The sequence below is a fragment of the Passer domesticus genome, chromosome 10 (genome assembly GCF_036417665.1).
Source record: "Passer domesticus isolate bPasDom1 chromosome 10, bPasDom1.hap1, whole genome shotgun sequence".
Taxonomy (NCBI): domain Eukaryota; kingdom Metazoa; phylum Chordata; class Aves; order Passeriformes; family Passeridae; genus Passer; species Passer domesticus.
The window spans coordinates 31182324-31200123 of NC_087483.1; the positions used below are offsets into that span (position 1 = coordinate 31182324).

Below are 17800 nucleotides of genomic sequence, written 5' to 3' on the forward strand. Positions count from 1 at the left end.
CAGAGCTGCTGTTCCCCAGATTTTGTCCTGACTTAGCCCTTACACAACCCGAACGATGTCAGTGTTGCTGCAGCAGCTGGCCACACTGGAAACACCACAGCCAGGTCTGGCTCACAGGGGACTTGGCTCAGGACTGGTCCAGGACCCGTGGTGCAGCCAGACCTTGCAGGGCTCAGGGAAGTTGAGAATGCACAAGCAAAGCAGGAATTGTTCCCGCTGCCTTTGCATGTTTAATCTGGGATTCAAGGGCTTAGCTTTTGAGACATACCAAATCTCAGCTGGTCCTGAAAAATGGGCTCCTCTGTGTAATTACTTAATAGCAGCAAAAAAAAAAACTTAGTGTAACATTTTTAATATATTTTTTTTTCTGAATGTCATTGTAGCATATCCATGGTAAAAGAGAAGAAATCTTAATTTTGAATAATTGTGAGCTTAACAGAATAAAGAATAGAAGGCTTGTTTTATAATTATTTTCTTTAAACTTTATTGCAACTTTTCAAGTGCATAAAATCTTTAGTATTTTATGGGGCGGTGAACAAAGAAGCACAAATCCATACACCACAGTCTGCCTCTAGGAACAGTTCATAGTGGAGAATCCTGCACTGTTGGAGGGGGGAGATAGCTATGAAATTAATGATGGGTTTGTAGAGCCAGTTCTTCATGATATGGCATGGAAATGTGCTGCCTTGGGCAGGAATACAAAGTAGAGGGTATGTCCCTCATTAACAGTACCTCTAGAGAAAACTGTGATTAATCCAAAATTATCTGAGATACAATTTCTTTGCAATTCATGAGGCCTCTGTATGTTGCCACATATGTGTAGCAAGCAATTACAGAAGAATCTGCATTAGCCTTGTGGCACTAACCAATAGGGAGCAGACTCAAGGGTTCCCCATTCTGTATTTGTCCTTACTAAATCTTGGAAGCAAGACAGATCAGACCTGCTCCCTCCTTCATCCCCATTAGCACATTGGAAGGTGTAAAGTAGAGGGGATTCCTGTTTTCCTACCTTGGTGCAAAGAGTAGAGCTGATAGTGCTGCCTGCAAGCAGTGGGACTGCTCAGTTGTCTTCCAAAATGCCTCCCAGGTCATCTCCTAAAGTGCCTTTCAGCTCTGTCCTAATCTCAGTCCAGCCTCTCATTACCTGATGTTTTCCTACTTCTCTGAACTGCTGCGGTCCTGCTCACTGATCCCAGAACAAGTTCACTGCAATGAGGGTAAATATCCTGGTTTTTGTGTACTTAAGAAAAAGCAACAGACATCCCCCAAAAAACCCTCTCACTGCAGTCCAGGGACTGCTGAGCCTGGAGCTACAGAGAAAGAGCTCCAGATTTTTACCTTTTTACACAGAGAGGAATACAAGCACACTTTCTACTGTCTTAAAGGTGACTTGGGAGTATCAGTAACAACATTACTGGTAAAGGCAAGCATTCAAAAAAGAGCTTGTTTCCAAGATTGTGAAATAATATAGGTGCATTTTAATTTTCATTCTGTTGGTTTTTGGGGTTTTTTTTCTGACTTTTTTAACTTTCACATTTCCAAGTCCCCACAACAATTATGACTAGAAACATTGTCATTATCACTCCTCATCAGTACCATGGCTGTTGGAAACACTAGTACATGAAAGCAAAGATTCTCAGATAACAAGCAAATTTTATGAGCTGTGGGTAACATTACAGACCTGCTATAGATCAGATAAAAGCCACATTCAATGTGCAAATAAATGCTAGCCTTGGTGGTGGTGTCACCAGAGCCATGAAGCACTGAGAGATCCTGTCCTCTGTGCGTGGTCCCTTTGGGGTTGAGTAAGGAAGGTGCAGGTACAGTAGAGGTGTAAGAGCAACTCTGTGCTTTGCTGGTTTCAGTGTTGTCAGTCCACAGGGCTGCCAACTCACCCTTTACTGGCATCTCTCTTCTTCTGTTCCTTGGTACCACAGAAGCCACTTTTGTGTCTGTGAAAGCATCTCTCCAGGGTTCTATTCACCAAATGGCAAATAGTTTGAAAACTCCCACTGGCTCTCCGGTCCTCTTGTCTCTGCTGAAAGTTTCAGATGTTATCTGGTACACTCCATCCATACTATTTTTAGGATACAAATATTTTTAAATAAAAAGGAACACATACTACATTTTGCATTCTTGATCTGATTAGAAAATGCAGTGAGCTGAATTTTCTGTAAATGTTGATGTTTTTCATTATAATTAGTCTGGCTAATTTCTACATGATTAGCCCAAGCTTTCTAAAATTTTTTCTGCTTATGGCATGAACTTTGGAACCACTTCAGGAAGCCAGAAAGTGAACATTCTATGAATCAAAAATGCAGAACAGGTTGTACAGTTCCTGGAAGAACTTAACCAGTCAAAAATTCTGTCTTGGCAATTTTTTGTGCAGGAGGCCAGAATGTGAGTGTACCAGGAAGTATTTTGCACATTTGTTTTGTTTAGTTGAGTTGCTGCCATCTTTGTCTTTTTCTCAGGACAGGCCAAATTTGGCAGTTTTCTGTACCGCGCTGTAATTGAAGGTCAGAGCAAACCACAACAGTCAATGAATGCTCTTTTATTTTTCTCTTCAGAAATATTTGTAGAGAACACTTACTTTGGAAACATGTAATGTTATACTGCAGTGGAGAAAGGCATTTTCAGGACTGGGGGTGCATTTCTGGGTATGTTTTACCAGCAGGGAAAAGCCCTGCACTGCTGCTGGCTGTTGGCAGACAATGCTGACCTCAAAACCACAACTGTGAAACTGCGGCGCAGGGAGAGGTGGCACACGGTCTCCACTGGCTCTCACATGAGTGAGGAGTTCTGTGCAAACTTTTATAAAGAAGCCTGGGAAAGACTGAAGTAACCAAGCACTACAGTATTTTTTTTTAATCCTCAGGGAAAAAAATGGGAAAGGATGACAGAGAGACCATTTTCTCCTCTCTTCTTCTATATGTACTGGTATTTTTCAAAAGATTTCCTGATGTTCTACTGGAAACAGGCCTGAAATATGAAACTGCCCATCTGAAAGTGCGAGCTTATTCCAGTGTTTGTATTGTAGATCAAGGAAGCAAAACCAGCTCAAGGAACTTCTTTACCGATGTACAGTGTGCACTGCTTATCCACACAAATTGCTGTCACCTTAAGAGAATAAAGGCCTTCACTCAGGGATCTTAGCAACAGAAACGTAAATAGCATTGAGTACAAACCAACCTGTGCACTTGCATCGTTCTTATTAGAACCACTGCTATCTGACTTTGAGCTTTGAAAGAAAACTCTCTACTTTCTGGATAGTTACCTACAATTCAGTCAAATACAGGTCAACGTAAAGTAAGGAAAAAATAAAATAAAGCCTGTGGAGGTGAAACCTGTATGTGTCAGCTGCTCATTTCAAATATTACTTCAATTTTTTTATCACTGTAGAAGGAAATCAATAGTAGAATTGAACCAATTCCACACAAATGGAGCCCACTTATACTCTGCTTTTTGCATGTATCTTTCTCTCCTCCCAAATACTCCAGAAATTTTCTGAAGCATTCCAGATCCAGAAGGCTTTAGTAGCAGTTGTTACTGCTGGGTTGCTTAATGATGGACTTAGAAAAAGAAAAAAACCCCTATTTTAAAACATGCAACACAGCTCAAACCAAAGTTATAGGCCTGTTGCAGAAATTACTGGGTGAGGCTCTTTGGGCTAAGTCAAAATGAAGGTCTAACTAAACCATCGTTTTTGGCTTTGTATCTATGCAACTGGTTTGCTAAATTAAGGTCACTGGATCTCATCTTAAAATGTTGATTAAATCCCTTTTAAAGTTCTAAAAACGTTCATAAGATTGAATGTTCATTGATTTGAATGTTTTACTGGGATTTCTCAGGTTCAGTCCCCACAGGATATGACAGGAAGCAAAAGGTCTGAGGTGGGAACATCTTTCTGCTGCAGCTGCAATATAAGAAAGGCTGACCCAAGTCACACCAAAAGTCCAGGTAACCTGATGCCCTGCAGTTCCCTACAGTGGAAATATAAGGAGAGAACAGTTACAGCTTAATTTCTCCTCCTATTTACCAGTTCAATCTCTGACTATCTAAGGATGGAATTGGAGGCTCTCTCCATTTCTCTGCAAAGCAGCCTGTTTTTCTGTAAATTTGTCTAGGAACTTCTTCCTGCCCTAAGTATTTTTGGCATCTAAAAGATCTCATGATGATGAATTATCCAAATTAAGCAGATGTTGTTTAAATAGTACTTCCTTTTGCTTTTTTTACACTTCCATTTGAAAAAATATTATTAGATTCATCGTTGTTCTCTTAAGAAATGAGTAATTGTTCCCTGTTCACCTTTCTCATGTCAGACTTGATTTTTGATACTGTATTCCATCTGCCATTTCTCATCTATTTTCTAAGTAGTTCCAGAGTAACTGATCTGTCTTAGAAGGTATTCTGTCTTTCTGATCAATCTGGTCACTTTTTTTCCTGTTTTTTCATGGTTTTCCAATGCTTAAGATGTACCTTGTGTCAAGATGCTATAAGCAGAATTTTGGCTAGTATTAAGGGAAAGAACACAATTCCTGAAGATTTATACAGTACCCTTTTTTTAATTGTTGCTTTTTCATTCTCTTCTGTCCTTATCAGTCCAAACTGCCTCTCTTAGCACTAACATTTCAGAAAAGTATCCATAGTGGCTTCAAAATACCTTTGCTGACTGATATGAACCAATTAGAGCCTACTATGTTGCACAAGTAGATTTTTTTTGTTTTCCTTTCACTGATATGTGATCATTGCATTTAGCTGCTATTTTATCATGATGTTTTTGTCTTTTGGCTACTTTGTGTCAGCAATTTTGGTTTTGATTTTCCTAAATAACTGTGAATCCCTAGAAAACACTGTCCAATCCTGTTTCACTTACCACTTGTGAACGTGTTGTAAAGCTCAGGTACATTTGGAATCTGGCTATTCCCTTTGTGATCATTTACCCATCCATCTTCCCTTTGAAGCAGTTACCAATCACAAAGAGAGCTCGCCTCCTGGGCTTTGTAAAACTGTTTGGGGAAATCTTCATATGTGATTGCTTCATCCAGGCTGCATGTTAAATGTTCTTCAATCAAGTCCATGGCTCCTTTATGGGTCAGACTGGGGAGACACCCCAAACATGCTCTGTCTCCCCAGGTGCCACACATTTGGATTTCCTTTCTGTGGCAATTAGACTGAGAGTAAAAGCAAGCTGGGAGGAGGAGAGGGGGAAGAAGATAGCAGAAGTTGGTACAAACTTGGTCTTCTTCCAACAGGGAGTTGATTAAAGCTGAAAACTCCAGAGTCCCAGTGTTTATACAAAGTCTACATAAGTCAGCTCCTCTTTATCAATATTTGCTGACTTTGCTGACATTTTTAAAGCACTACCAGGTTTGCAGTTTCTGCTTCTTCTCATTGCATGGTCATGAGACATGTGTTAGACTGACTGGGTTGTCATTTCTGTTTTTTCTGAAGGCTTGTCTAAAAATTTCTATTCTTCCAGAACTAGGTTCACTCCAAACCATAAATTACAAAGCACAGTTAACAGTTTGGCGATTTCAGATCCAAGCTCCTTTTGAACCCTGGGGTGAAAAATACATTGTCCTGGCACTCAGGTACTGTACAGTTTACTGACTGGCTCTAAAACCACAGACACTCAGTTTTTCAAATATGTTTTTTTTTTTTGACCATGCCCCTAAAAAAGGTTTTGTTGTGGCAATCACCTCAAAATTTGCCAAAAAGAACAGTGACAGAAAAAAAGTACTTGGTTTTCTCCTGTTTTCCCTGAATGCGTCTGTTACATCTCTGTTGCCTCCTAGTTCCTCACATTCTCTGGAAGATCTGTTCTTGATGTGTTTGGGGAAAAAAAAAATTACGCTTCAAAATATTTTTTACCTGGTTTATTATGGTTTTGTTTTCCCAGTTTATGCTACTTGCCAGCATTTATGCTTCTCCTTTTGGACAGAAGCAGAAAATAACAGTGTTCCATGAGTGAATGCACAAGTTGACTTCACAAAATCACTTGGCTGTTTGCAGTGGGTATCTAGAAGTTCAACCTTGTGGTACTTTGATGTGTATTAAAGGCAAAGAATTTTGTCAAAGGCTGGCTGGAGAAAAAAAGGACTTGGTGAAACATGGTCTAGAAACTGTAAGTACTGATGTTTCCATTATCTTTCAGTTTCAGTGCATTTCTGAGCATTGTCTATAACATATATTTATAAAAGAAATACAACCAGACTGGATGATAGCTGCAACAAGCTTATTACCACAAATTACTATTTCACAGTATTCTAACACTGTGGAGCCCTATGGCACCAGGTATTGCAGCAACTTAAAGAGAAAGTGAGTCCCCATCGCAAGCAGCAAAATTCTTCTGTCCCCATAGCTTAGGATTTTGCTGAACACTCATGTTCAGTATTTATGTCCATACAGTGCACTGTGGATATATTAGCAGTGATCCCAGAGCCATGCTCCAGCACAAACTTCTCTGCCAGTAATGCTGAGCAGTGGCACTTCCCACGTGGGATTTGGCCAACTTTAAGGTTGTTCCCTGAGTAACGTCTGTATGTTCTAAGGGCTTTGCTGAATCAGGACCTTACTTTTTAGAAAATGTATCTGCTAATAAAAATATGTTCTGCTTGATCAAGCTTAGCGTTAAGATTAAGTGCCTTGTCTCCTCTTTTCACAGCTAAACTCCACCTGTGGTGAGAGTAATTTATCTTGAATTGCTTTAATGCAGTGTTTAAGTATGTCTTCTTGGCCACAAAGCAGTTTGCTTGTATTTCAGTGAGAGGCTTAAAATCCCATTCACATTTTTAATATACAGTTTTCTCACATAAATTAATCACAGCTTGGTTGGCAGGTCTTGCATGAGTAATAAGGTTGTTGGCACAAACACATACCACGGGTCTGTTAGGTAAAGGAGAAGCTTTTGTTTGCTTCTATATTTACACAAGAGGTTTAACTTGTACAAAACGGTTTAAGATAGTGGTGTTTTACTAGCAGGATGTGACAAGCTGTGAGATAACATATCCTCCCCAAAATGCATCAACAGAGTACAGATAAATCCCCACACACTGGTTTGAAAATTAAACTCTTGCTATGCAAAATATTTTCACAAAATGCAGCTTCCATTGCTTATGTACATAGGCAGACAACAGCCAGAAACTTGCTGTTATAGGAAAGAGCCATGATCTTGAAAGGAATTGACCTGAATGCACTTTTTACATGAGAAAGGAATGTGCTCTTTCGAGTAAATAATGACAAAGTGACATTTCAGCTTGCTTTCTCTCTTTCATTCATAACTTTGGGAAGTGATTGCTCAGGGTATATAACATGTAACTCAGAATTCTGCAAAGTAAGTTTTTTGCTGAAATTGTTTGAGCAATATCTGCACTCAAACATTCTGCAGTGCAGTTTTGTTCCATTGCTGTTGTAAGAGCATGAGCTGGAGAACTTTGCCTCAATATCTGTTTAGGCCTGACCTGAAGTACTCTGCACATGGTGGGCATCTTCCACTGCCTTGATTTAGGGCTTTGAATCAAGTCTTCTGTAAACAACAAAATGCAGAAAAGACAATGTATTGCAAGGAATTAACTTTGGAATGCATATATAATATCTGTATGTGTCACCAATTTTGTGTTAGATCAGCAAAACAAATCCCTTTGTAACTCTGCAAGGTTGCATTTGCCAAAATGATGTTGTGTGGTTCTGCAGTCACCACATTGAGTGGTTTGGGTTGGTCCTCCATCACACACTCTGTTGAAAGCAATGTATTAATTATTGCTCTTCTCAGATTGAACATAACTGTATGTTTGACACAAACCATGCACAAGAAAATGATATGAAAATGTGAGAGGCAGAACTAGAATCTTAAGTGCTAATGGATTGAAACGTATGTGTGCAATTTGTGACTAAATTCGACACGAACTGAAAGAGAATTATCAGGAAACCAAGACAGCTCTGCAGCCAAGGATGCCTTTAAAGCACAGAAGAACATATGCCCTGCTCGAGAGGCTGGCAGCAGCTCACAAATGCAGGATACAGTTGCTGGATGTCTCGGCTTGCACCACAATCAGTCTGTCAATGTAACTACAGAGATGTTCAGGAAGAGCTGGAGAAACAGGAATGCAACAAGGAATGACATTACTGATACTGTGTGTATTATTTTGGGGCTTTATGAAACCATCAGTCTAGGAATTGTTCAATCCAGGGGAATCATTCACACTTTAAGCTTTGTCATCTTTTAGACTTCTGTTAATAAAATGTAAATCTCAGCAATTTATAACTGTTTTCTACTCATTATTATGAAGAAGTCTATTATTTAAAAGTGCTCCAGAAATTGTCATTTAAAATTTCTGCTTGCCTACTTTCCCCAGATTCAGTCTTCTCACCCCTGATTCAACTTGTTCCTGAAAGAAGCCATGTGGAATATCCTGTATATCCCAATACTCACTAAGGAATGGGAGAGGTTAAAAGTCCTTGGATTATTTAGCCCATTAACATGGAGGGGGTACGACTGCTTTATTAAAAGTAATTGAGGGAAAACACTGCTAAGCGGGAAGGATTATTTAAGAAAAGAACAAAACTGGCACAAGAACAATTCAGGCTGGAAATGTACATAAGGTTTGCAAACATCAAACGAATGAGATTTTAGAAAGCTTCCTAATTAGAAGAAAACATGCAAACTCCTTCACTATTACTCCACATCTTGCTATGGTTAGGAATTTAATTGTGAAATCCAAGAACTCATTCCCAAACATTGGGCTCAGTAATCTTAAGGGTCTTTCCCACCCTAAATGATTCCATATATTCTCTGTGTCTGTCACTAGGTAAACAGCTTGTTGTGAGAGGTTGTATTTTAATAAATGGACATTAAAGACATTTTTACCCAAACCCTTTCATACACAATATAAGTACATCAAAGGACCGGGTTGTGTTAAACGACGTCTTTGAACGCAAAGCTTCCCATGGGCCACATATGAAAATCTTTACGTGTCCAGGAGGCACAATACCACAATACACCTCACGCTCCGGAAAGCTCCGGCAAGCACCTCCAGGCAGCAGCGACCCTCTGGGACATGTGCAGGGTGAGGCGGGGCGGCCATGTGACCAAGACGGAGGGTTACGACATGAAGACACCCCCACTGCTCCACGGTGGCTCGGAGCGGAGCGGGTCAGAAGGGCAGCGTGCGGCTCCCGCGGGCACACCGCCCTCGGCGGGACCCGTCCCGGGCGGGGCGAAGGCGGCGGGACGGCGGCGGGCACCAAACCGCGCCGGCCAGCGCCGCTGAGGGCCGCCCGCCCAGCGCGCCGCCACCGCGCGAGTGACGGCTCAGCTGACCAATCAGTGCTCACCGCCCCTCTCAGCCATGGTAAGCCCAGCCAATCAAACCGCCAGGCGTACACCCGGTCCTGCCCCCTCCCTTTTACGGACCAATAGAAAGGAGAGCACAGCGCCCGCCCCCCATCGGCTCTCGCGAGCTCTCGGGGGCCGCCTCCCGCCCTCCGCCGGTGACTGCGCAGCCGCCATGTTGGTTGCTATGCTGCCCGCGTGAGGCGGGCGGGAGGGCGGCGATGAGGGGCGGAGGCTGCAGGTCCTCCCCCCTCCTCCCCCACGGGCGCTCGCTCGCTCGCCGGCAGGGAAGGCGCCTCCGCAGCGCCCCGGCGCCCCACCTCCCCCGGTCCCCTTAGCCTCGCGGCCGGGGCTGCGTGCGGGGCAGCCGTCGGTCCGTGCGAGGCAGTGCCGCGCCCCGTGAGGGACAGCCCCGGCCCGTGCGGCCCCTCCGGCCGGTCGCTGGGAGGAGAGGGGGGAAGGAGAGGCCGGAGGGTGGGGGTGTCCTCCGCCTTCCCCCCGGGGCTCCTCCGTCCTCTTCTCCCCCGGCTCTTCTTCCCTCTCCTCCCCGCCCTGCCTCGGCCCGGTCGCTGCGGTACGATGCGGCGCTCGCCGCTGCGGCGGGGCGCGGGGCGGCTGCTGTCGCTGCTCCCGAGGCTGCGGCTCGGGCGGGCGCTGCGGGCAGACTGAGGGGGGGGCGAGCGGCGCCTCCGATCCCGCTCTCGATCCCGATCCCGCGGGGGGGGGGGGTGCGGGCGCTGCGCGCGCCCGGGCGGCTGCGGCGCGCGTGCCCGCGCGCGCGCGCCCGCGGAGGCGGGTTGGGGGTCGCGCGGGGCGGCAGCGGCGCGAGCGCGCAGCCCCCGCGCCTCTTCCCTCCGCGCTCCCCGCTCCATCTGGAACCAGGACGTGGATGTTACATGAAGGTAAAGGCGGCCGCTCGGGGCTCCGGGCTTGGGGGGGGACGAGGGGTGCTGCGAGCCGCGTCTCGGTGCTGTAACCCCCGCCCCGCTCCCCCTCCCGCAAGTTCGCGCTCAGGTCGCCGCGGGCGGAGAGCGACTGTGCCCCGAGCCCTTTTGGGAGGGGGTGCGTGTGTGTGTGTGTGTGTGTGTGTGTGTGTGTGTGTGTGTGTGTGTGAGCTCTCCCTCCGCTTCCCCCCTCCGAAAAAGCAGGAGAGCCGGCTCCCCTCTGGCGAAGGGGGTGTGGGGGCTGTGTGGAGCTGGCAGGGGGGGACGTAAATAGCCTCGAGGGGAACGAGCTGCGGGGGCAGGTCGGGGTCTCCAAAATGCAGTGAACTCCGCCGAACGCCCGAAAAGGATTTTTATTTTAGCGTGTTTAATAAAAAAAACTTTGCGAGCCTGTGCTTTCTAGGCACATGTGCGCGTTGCCCTGGTTATGGGCAGGGAAAATAGGTTTGAGTGCTGTCGTTGCATTCCTCTGGTACATTTTTAGTGTCTCCCTCGAGCAGAAGGCTTGTATAATCGCTGTGTCTATATGCGACAGAGGCTTTTCGTGTACCTGGTGATGGGCTAACTCGTGCATGCTGTTGCAGCACCGGCTGGAAGAGGCAGAACGTCTTTTTCCTTTCAAAAATCTCCAAGAGCTAGTAGCTAAAACTAGATAGCTGCCAGTGTACGTGAGCTGTTCCCACCTCTGGTCTGTTCAAACGGTATACATCGTTCAGATGTAAAATACACGTGAACGAACTTTATGCTGCTATTTCCACCCATCCAGGACTTCAGTGTGGCCAAGCTGTTACAGTTTTTTGAACTGTGAGATAGAAAATATTTGTGTGACCCGTGTATTACAGAAGTGCTAATGGATCTCAGCTGAAGAGTAATTGTTGGACTGCAGTGTGCACGTACATTTGCTCACCCACGGGGCATTTCTCTTGCCCTGAGCTAAACTCAAGAGTTCAGTGGTAAGGGGGTTTTGTGAGTGCACGTTTGCCTGCTTGTTTTGGCAAATAAGTGCTCTGTAATGTTGGGAGCCACCGACGTGTTCACACGCATGCAGACATGGTGTGCTCGTCACATTGTAAATGTGCATTGCAGGAATACAGGAACGAGTTACATTGCAATTTATAAACCCGTTTGTTATTAGATATGTATATTGTAGGAAAGTTTTCCAGTTCGTTGCTTGAACATAATATATTCAGTATTGTAATCTTATGGATGCCATTTTCTTGACAATGGATTTCTTGCTTCACTGACCTAAAAAGTTGTTTTTACATATTGGCATGACTCTGGCTTGCACCATGTTGATAAAATATGATTCTGGGTGATAAGATTACAAATATGTACACTTGTGTCAATATGTTTCCCAGGCAAGTTTATAAAGTATAAACTCAGAAATGTACCATTGGTCCAGCTGGTTTTTTTTGGTTTTTTTTTTTTTTTTTTTTTGCTATAATTTTGTTGTCATTACACTTTCTTTGTATTTTTAGATGATCTGTGTGGTTTTAGTTTTTCAAAGTCAGATTAAACATTGAAATACAAATGCGGTTTCCTCACCAGTAGAAATGTATGAAGTAATTTTACCTTTCAGTATGTTTTTCTTATGTTTGCAGTTAAATTTGTTTGGAATCAGATTTACCTGTCTAGAGTTTACTTTGATGGCTACTTCTTGTTCAGCAAAATTGTCCGTGGAATGTATTGTTTGTTGCCATGCTTTACAATTCTCATGTCCTGCTAATGTCTAATTTAGGTTGTACATAACAGTATTGATTGAACACCCTTGCTAAAAATACTTTCAGGGTTGGGTACACTTACACCATAGTAGCAGGAAAGTTCAGCCAATACTGTTTTTCCGTGACTAGAATTAATTAATTATTAGCAGCTGTGTTTTTAAAACATGACTAAAACCCAAAATCCTGTAATCTTAGAAGTAATGCTAGTGGCTCTGTGGAGTGGACGAGCTCTCTGGTAATGAGCAGGGTTCACGTAGTACTATTTACATGTCACTGCCATTAGCATATTTAAAATACATGGTAAGTTAATACTCAGGGTACATCATTTTGGCTCAGATCCTGCAGTGGCTCCCCTTTGGGCACATGGATCCACCTGCACAGAAGCTGCTGCAGGATCTTGAGCTGCAGCCCTGGTTCAGTAGGCATCAGGCCTGTGTTTGTGTGGGCATTTGCTGGGTGTGAGTGTTTGCTTGTGTTTGTGTGATGTCACAGGGGCTGCTCGGGGCTGGCAGCCTCAGACAATAGTGTGTGACGTGATTGCTGGGCATAAAGGGACTTCCAAAAGACTGCTTTCATATTGTAACAGCACTGCTGAAAGGTCCTGAGCAGCATCTGGGGGCTCCACATCACTGGGCCATTATTTATGTTTTGTGCATTGGTTTGGGTGCACACTGAGAACTGAGGGGAGGTTACACTGGAGCAGGGTCAGCCATCAGCTCACCTCTATGTGGGAAAGAGAACAGCTTGCTCGGGGCAATTTAGGCTCTGGATGTAGTCATTGGGTTGGGTAAATATTTTCTTAAAATTACAGTGGATTGAATATTGTGTTCTAACTTTTCAGCTGGTCAAAACTTTAATTAAAACAAGCAGTAAACATATGCATGGCTTTTTTTGGCGTTAGAATCATAATGTTAGACTATTTCCCTAAACTGATAAATAGTACGTTTCTGTGGTTTGTCTTCTTGCTACCAATAGTTTGATCCTCTGATTTATCATGGTTGTGCCTTCCTCCTCCCCTCCCCCAGTTTGGGTTTAAATTTGGTGCAAGATCATATGAATCCCATGCCTTCACATCCTGTTTCTGTGTCACCTCACTTCCATTCTCACCAATTAAAAAATGGTCAAATGAGAATCTTTCAGCAGATGGTTGACTGTGCTTTTTTCTTTTTTTTTTAATACAACACTTTCACTCTGGTGCTGTCACTTTTCATTAAATGCCCAGACAAAATTCTCATGGGTATTAATGTCCTCCAACCTAAATAACTGTAAAAATGGTTTGTGTATGTATATAATATGGAATTGTTCATGGGGGAAAGAAGGAACTGTGAAGGTGGAAGAGCAAAGGGAGGGGAGAATGGCCTGAGCAGGAGACAAAACCCAAGGAGCTCAGTCAGCAGTGGGCTGGTAATACAACAGCAGGTCTTTGCTGTCTGGACCAGCTGTTCATATATGCTTGTTTGGGAACAGAGGCTGTTTTTCCTTCAGGACTTGTAATCCACTGAAGTAGCACAAAAACAATTTTCTCTATGGTTTTGAAAACCTTTAATTTCTAAATTTTTTTAGTTCCTTTTAAGTCTATATATATATATATATATACGTATAAAATTATTATATATGCAGGTACATATTCAAAATCTCCATTTTTATTTTAGAGAATTCCAGAATTAGAAAACTATTGCTGTTTGTTATTTACAAAATAAATTGCTTCAAGTTTGTAGCAGTTAAAGGGTTCACAGAAATTTTATTGATGTGCTGACATACCAGAATTCAGTGTCCAGATGTGTAGGTTAAAAGAATCTGGTTAACAGCACACTGAAGTCTGTGCTGGCTGTCTGCAGTGGCCCAGTACATGCCACAGAATGTTACAGCTGGTGGTCACAGAGATTCTCAGTAGCTCAGACAAACATAACTTGATGAATTTCTCTTTGAAATGTGAGAATTGAACCAGCTTCTCCTTTCTCAGCTTATGCACCTTCAAACAAAGACTTGGTAGGGTGATGCAGTTAGGCCTCTCTTGGCCCCCTACTTTGTCTCACACTGCAGTTACTTTGGACAAGTTTACTGTGACTATTGGATGATAAATGCAATTCTGTTTGTGTGATTTATGAGACACTGCCATCTCTACAGTTCATGAGGAAGGGGAAATGGCTAATATCCATTTAAAAATAAACAGTCTTTTAATTATGAGAATTTATGATCTCTAAAGAAGAATGCTCTGGGAAATATTTTCAGTGATTGGAGTGTGAAGTGAGCTCTTCATTGCCACTTCACAGTTTTCAGTCTGACCCCAAGACTGATGAGGAAGAAATAGACAATGCACTTCTTATGGCACGTGCATTTTTGCATTGCCTTTCTGGGTATTTCTTATCTTTTTCAGAGTAACTAGATTGGAGAATAATAACTGAATTATTCTGCATGACCAAAAGCCCAGATCTTCAAATGGCAAAATCAAATGTAGTGCTGCTAGAGATTAACATTTTCATACTTGGAATTTTTAATTTTTTTTTTTAAATTAGAATGGTGTAGATTATATTTAAGGAAGATGTATCCAGTTCTGTTATTAATCTGGGTTTTGGACTTAAAAATTGCTAAATATCTGCTAGTGAAAACCTTGTTCTGACTGGTCCCTTTTCTTGGGAAACATCAGTTTAAGTCTGAAGGTATTGATTTCTACGTGATTTTGCTATTTTGTTTGATAGTTTTAATAAGCTAATTGAAAAAAAAAAGTCAGCTCTTTTCTGTTATTTGCTAGGAGTAACAATTTTAATTGGTTTGGTTTTGTTAAGTGTGCTTTGATTAAGCAAATGATCCTCATTTTGCCTCCAAAAGGATATTAACTTTAAAGGCAGTTGAGTGCATTTTAGCTTTTCCCGGGTCCTTTGGCCAGTTTTTTGCATTTGTGTATCATCATCTCTCTGACCTACAAATCACCCACCCTCCCAAAAACCCACCCAACCAACCAAACCTCCAAGGTATGTTTTGTGTCTGCTGCAAAAGACAGAAATGAGAAACAAATTATATCAGCAGTGCTTTGAAACTTGTGTCAATTATTGAGTGCAATGAAAGTTACATAAGGGGCGTTTTCTTAGATGGGAACACAATTGTTAGTTGTTTGCTTTTTTATGTCAGGTTTAAAACCAGAAATTGAAACTGTGCCTGCAGCAGATCGCTGTCCGTGCAGCAGCTGGTGAAAGAGCCTGCTGTGGCTCCTTTGTCTCAGAGATGTGCTGGCATACTTTGTCTTGGAGGAGCTTAACAAGCAAGATTGCTGTGTTTTCTGGTCACAGTGGAAGGTGCTATTTGCAAAAGAGTCCAGAAAATGGATTTGATAACACTGCAAAACTGTCTTTTTCAAAGGAGAAATTCAAGTGTGACACACCAGAACTTGTGCTCTCTTGTTGTGCCAACAGAGATACAGTGCTGAAGTAACTTCGTGCTTAGTTCAGGCTTGAATAGGACTGGAAATGTTGTTAATTCCTGTCCTTTAGGTGGAGAAATTACCACATGGTCAGTAAGAGCACCTGGAAAATACACCAGTCAGTGGAGGAACAGTTATTGCTACTGATGCTCTCTGAAATTCCAACTTAGCACAGTTTTTTTATCTGGGCCAAGAGAGAATTTATTGATGGTGCTTTCCCTTATATTTTCCTAGGCCATGAAGTTGCAAAACATGTTAATTGTAATTAAAGCTTTTATAATTGATTTGAATAAAAAATAATCCAAAATGTAATGTATTTCTCTTGGTACCGAAAAAAAAATGCTTCTCAGATTTTACAGCTTTGATTAAATGCTCTTGTTTTTTAAAAAATGACAATTTATGAGGAAGATCACGTAATAAAACTGGGTTTGTTTTGTTTCTATTAGCCTTGTTAGTGAATTCAGAGATGTTTTTGGGGAAAAAACCTGCAGTCTTCCCATGAAAAATTTGCTTTGGAGAGAGTTAAAATTAACATATGTCACATTGCATTTGTCTGTCTTGATACATGCAGCAAGCTTGTAGTGTCATCTGAAAAAGTGAGACATATTTTTGTCTTTTGATGTGTAAATAGGGTTAAAGATGACCAATGCTGATGTCCAGTGATGTGTTGCATTGTAAGTCTTTTTTTTCCCATATGAATTGTGTGTGCACTGCATATGCCAGTTTTGCATTGGCTCAAAACTGCAGAGCCTCAGTACTGCTCTTAAAATGTTTCTCTGAGTTTATAGAGTGCCCCTATTTAGAAAAGCTTTACTTTTGGAGAAGGGATGTGTATCAGTTTGTTTGACTTAAAAATGGAATTTTATGGAACTTGGCATTTGAGTTTTAAATCTGTGGCCTGTAACCTCCAAACTGTGAGCTGCTATTAAGACTTCCCTTGGAAGAGGCTCGTGTCTTTTTTTTGGGAGGCAGGCTGCAGTTAGGATTGATGCCACAGTCTGTTTTTAGTACTTGAGTGCAAATGAGGCTATGGATGGGAATCCTAATCTGCAATAATTCCCCACTTACCATGTTTTAGGCTTGTGTGTTGACTCTGTCAGGAGACAGTGCATCCTGTTAGCTCATCCAAGTGCACCTGCTTTCCATAGAGCAGATCTCTTTAATATTTGGAAGGATGTAATATTTATGAAAAGAAGGTTTTGAAAGAATGAAATGTGTCTGCCTCTAAAACTGAATGGGTGTATCATCTTTGTCTAAGTCAGGGTAGAAAAGAGGGGAAAGAGGAGAAGGACAGCTGCCCTGCAATAATTTTAAAGTGTGTAGGATTTTGGAAACATAATGAAAAGGAGAGGTAAATACTTTTTTTTAAATTGTCCACAAATCTCATGACCTGTTGTGAAGTTTGTGCTGAAATAACCTTGGCACACACCACAGGAGGGAGAAACTGAAATGCAAAGTTGTATTACAATGGAACAAACACACCAGATGGCTACATTATGGGGTCTTACCTCCAAGTGATTTGATTTTTTTTTTTTGGCTTATTTGTTTTCTGTGGGTTTAAGTGAGACAATTGATTTGGGTTCTTCAGTTCTTAGGGCTGATGCAGTTGCTGCTAGTTGTGGTTCTGTCACCTCTTCTCAAGTTTGCTGTACGTGCAGCTAGGTGAGGAGGGACAGAACATTAATGGTGGCTAAAGCTTCTTATCTTTCTTAACCCTTCCCTAATTAATATTTGGCTTATCCTTTCATTGTATGGTATATTAAAATATAGCATATAAGTTAGATTTGCAAATTACTCAGGCTGGAAGTGGCCTTAGATATTCAAATTTGGACTAAGGAAATAATTTTGGAGTTTGTTGTTGGGAAAACGTTATTTTTGCTTTCCTTTCCAGGGTGCTGTAATGTGGTTACAATTTTTTGGCACCTTCACCTAAAAGGTTTGCTATTACTCAGGAAACTTATGGTATTGGTGATACTGTCCCTTCCCCTTTCTTATAGTATAGATTTGAGTATTCTATTCTACAGTTCCTGGATCTGTTTGAGGAAGTGACCATGTGAGCGTTTGCCTGGGGAGGGATGCAGTGTGGTGGATGTTCCCTGGGCTTTTTTGATAAACTTGTTTTTGACTTTCCACAATCCTCATGCTTGCAGAAACTCTGGGTTATGTTCAAACTTTGCAATAGTTAAATAAATATATAGAATTTAATAACAGACATCATAAAGATATTAATTAAAATATTGCTGTTTTCAAAAACATTCCACTTGAAAGATTGAGAGATGTACAGTAAGGAAATGAGGTGTGAGTAACCTCTAAGGATGTATACATACAGTTACAGTTAGAACAGAATTCCTCAGCAGAGGACTAGAAAATAGATGGAAAATGA

The 17800-nt window shown here is 42.1% G+C and overlaps 2 protein-coding genes and 1 long non-coding RNA gene across 4 annotated transcripts in view; 2 read left to right on the forward strand and 1 right to left on the reverse strand.

The window, feature by feature from the left end:
• The window catches only part of TMEM177 (transmembrane protein 177), a 62489-nt gene extending 54223 nt beyond the window's left edge, over nt 1-8266 (forward strand). For both annotated transcript variants that reach the window (XR_010369389.1, XR_010369391.1), the window contains one exon: nt 3852-8266. The gene's annotated coding sequence lies outside the window, so the exon portion shown is untranslated. The remainder of the gene's footprint in view (nt 1-3851) is intronic.
• On the reverse strand, nt 1052-9405 carry LOC135309083 (uncharacterized). The gene is made up of 2 exons (XR_010369392.1): nt 9033-9405; nt 1052-8092 (listed from the first exon to the last, which is right to left on the reverse strand). It is a non-coding gene; the product is annotated as an uncharacterized LOC135309083 (long non-coding RNA).
• A 673-nt stretch (nt 9406-10078) lies between these two features.
• PTPN4 (protein tyrosine phosphatase non-receptor type 4) overlaps nt 10079-17800 on the forward strand; it is a 106767-nt gene continuing 99045 nt past the window's right edge. Inside the window, exon 1 of the mRNA XM_064434957.1 lies at nt 10079-10236. Within this exon, the coding sequence (XP_064291027.1) occupies nt 10224-10236 (13 nt within the window). The 5' untranslated portion in view covers nt 10079-10223. The remainder of the gene's footprint in view (nt 10237-17800) is intronic.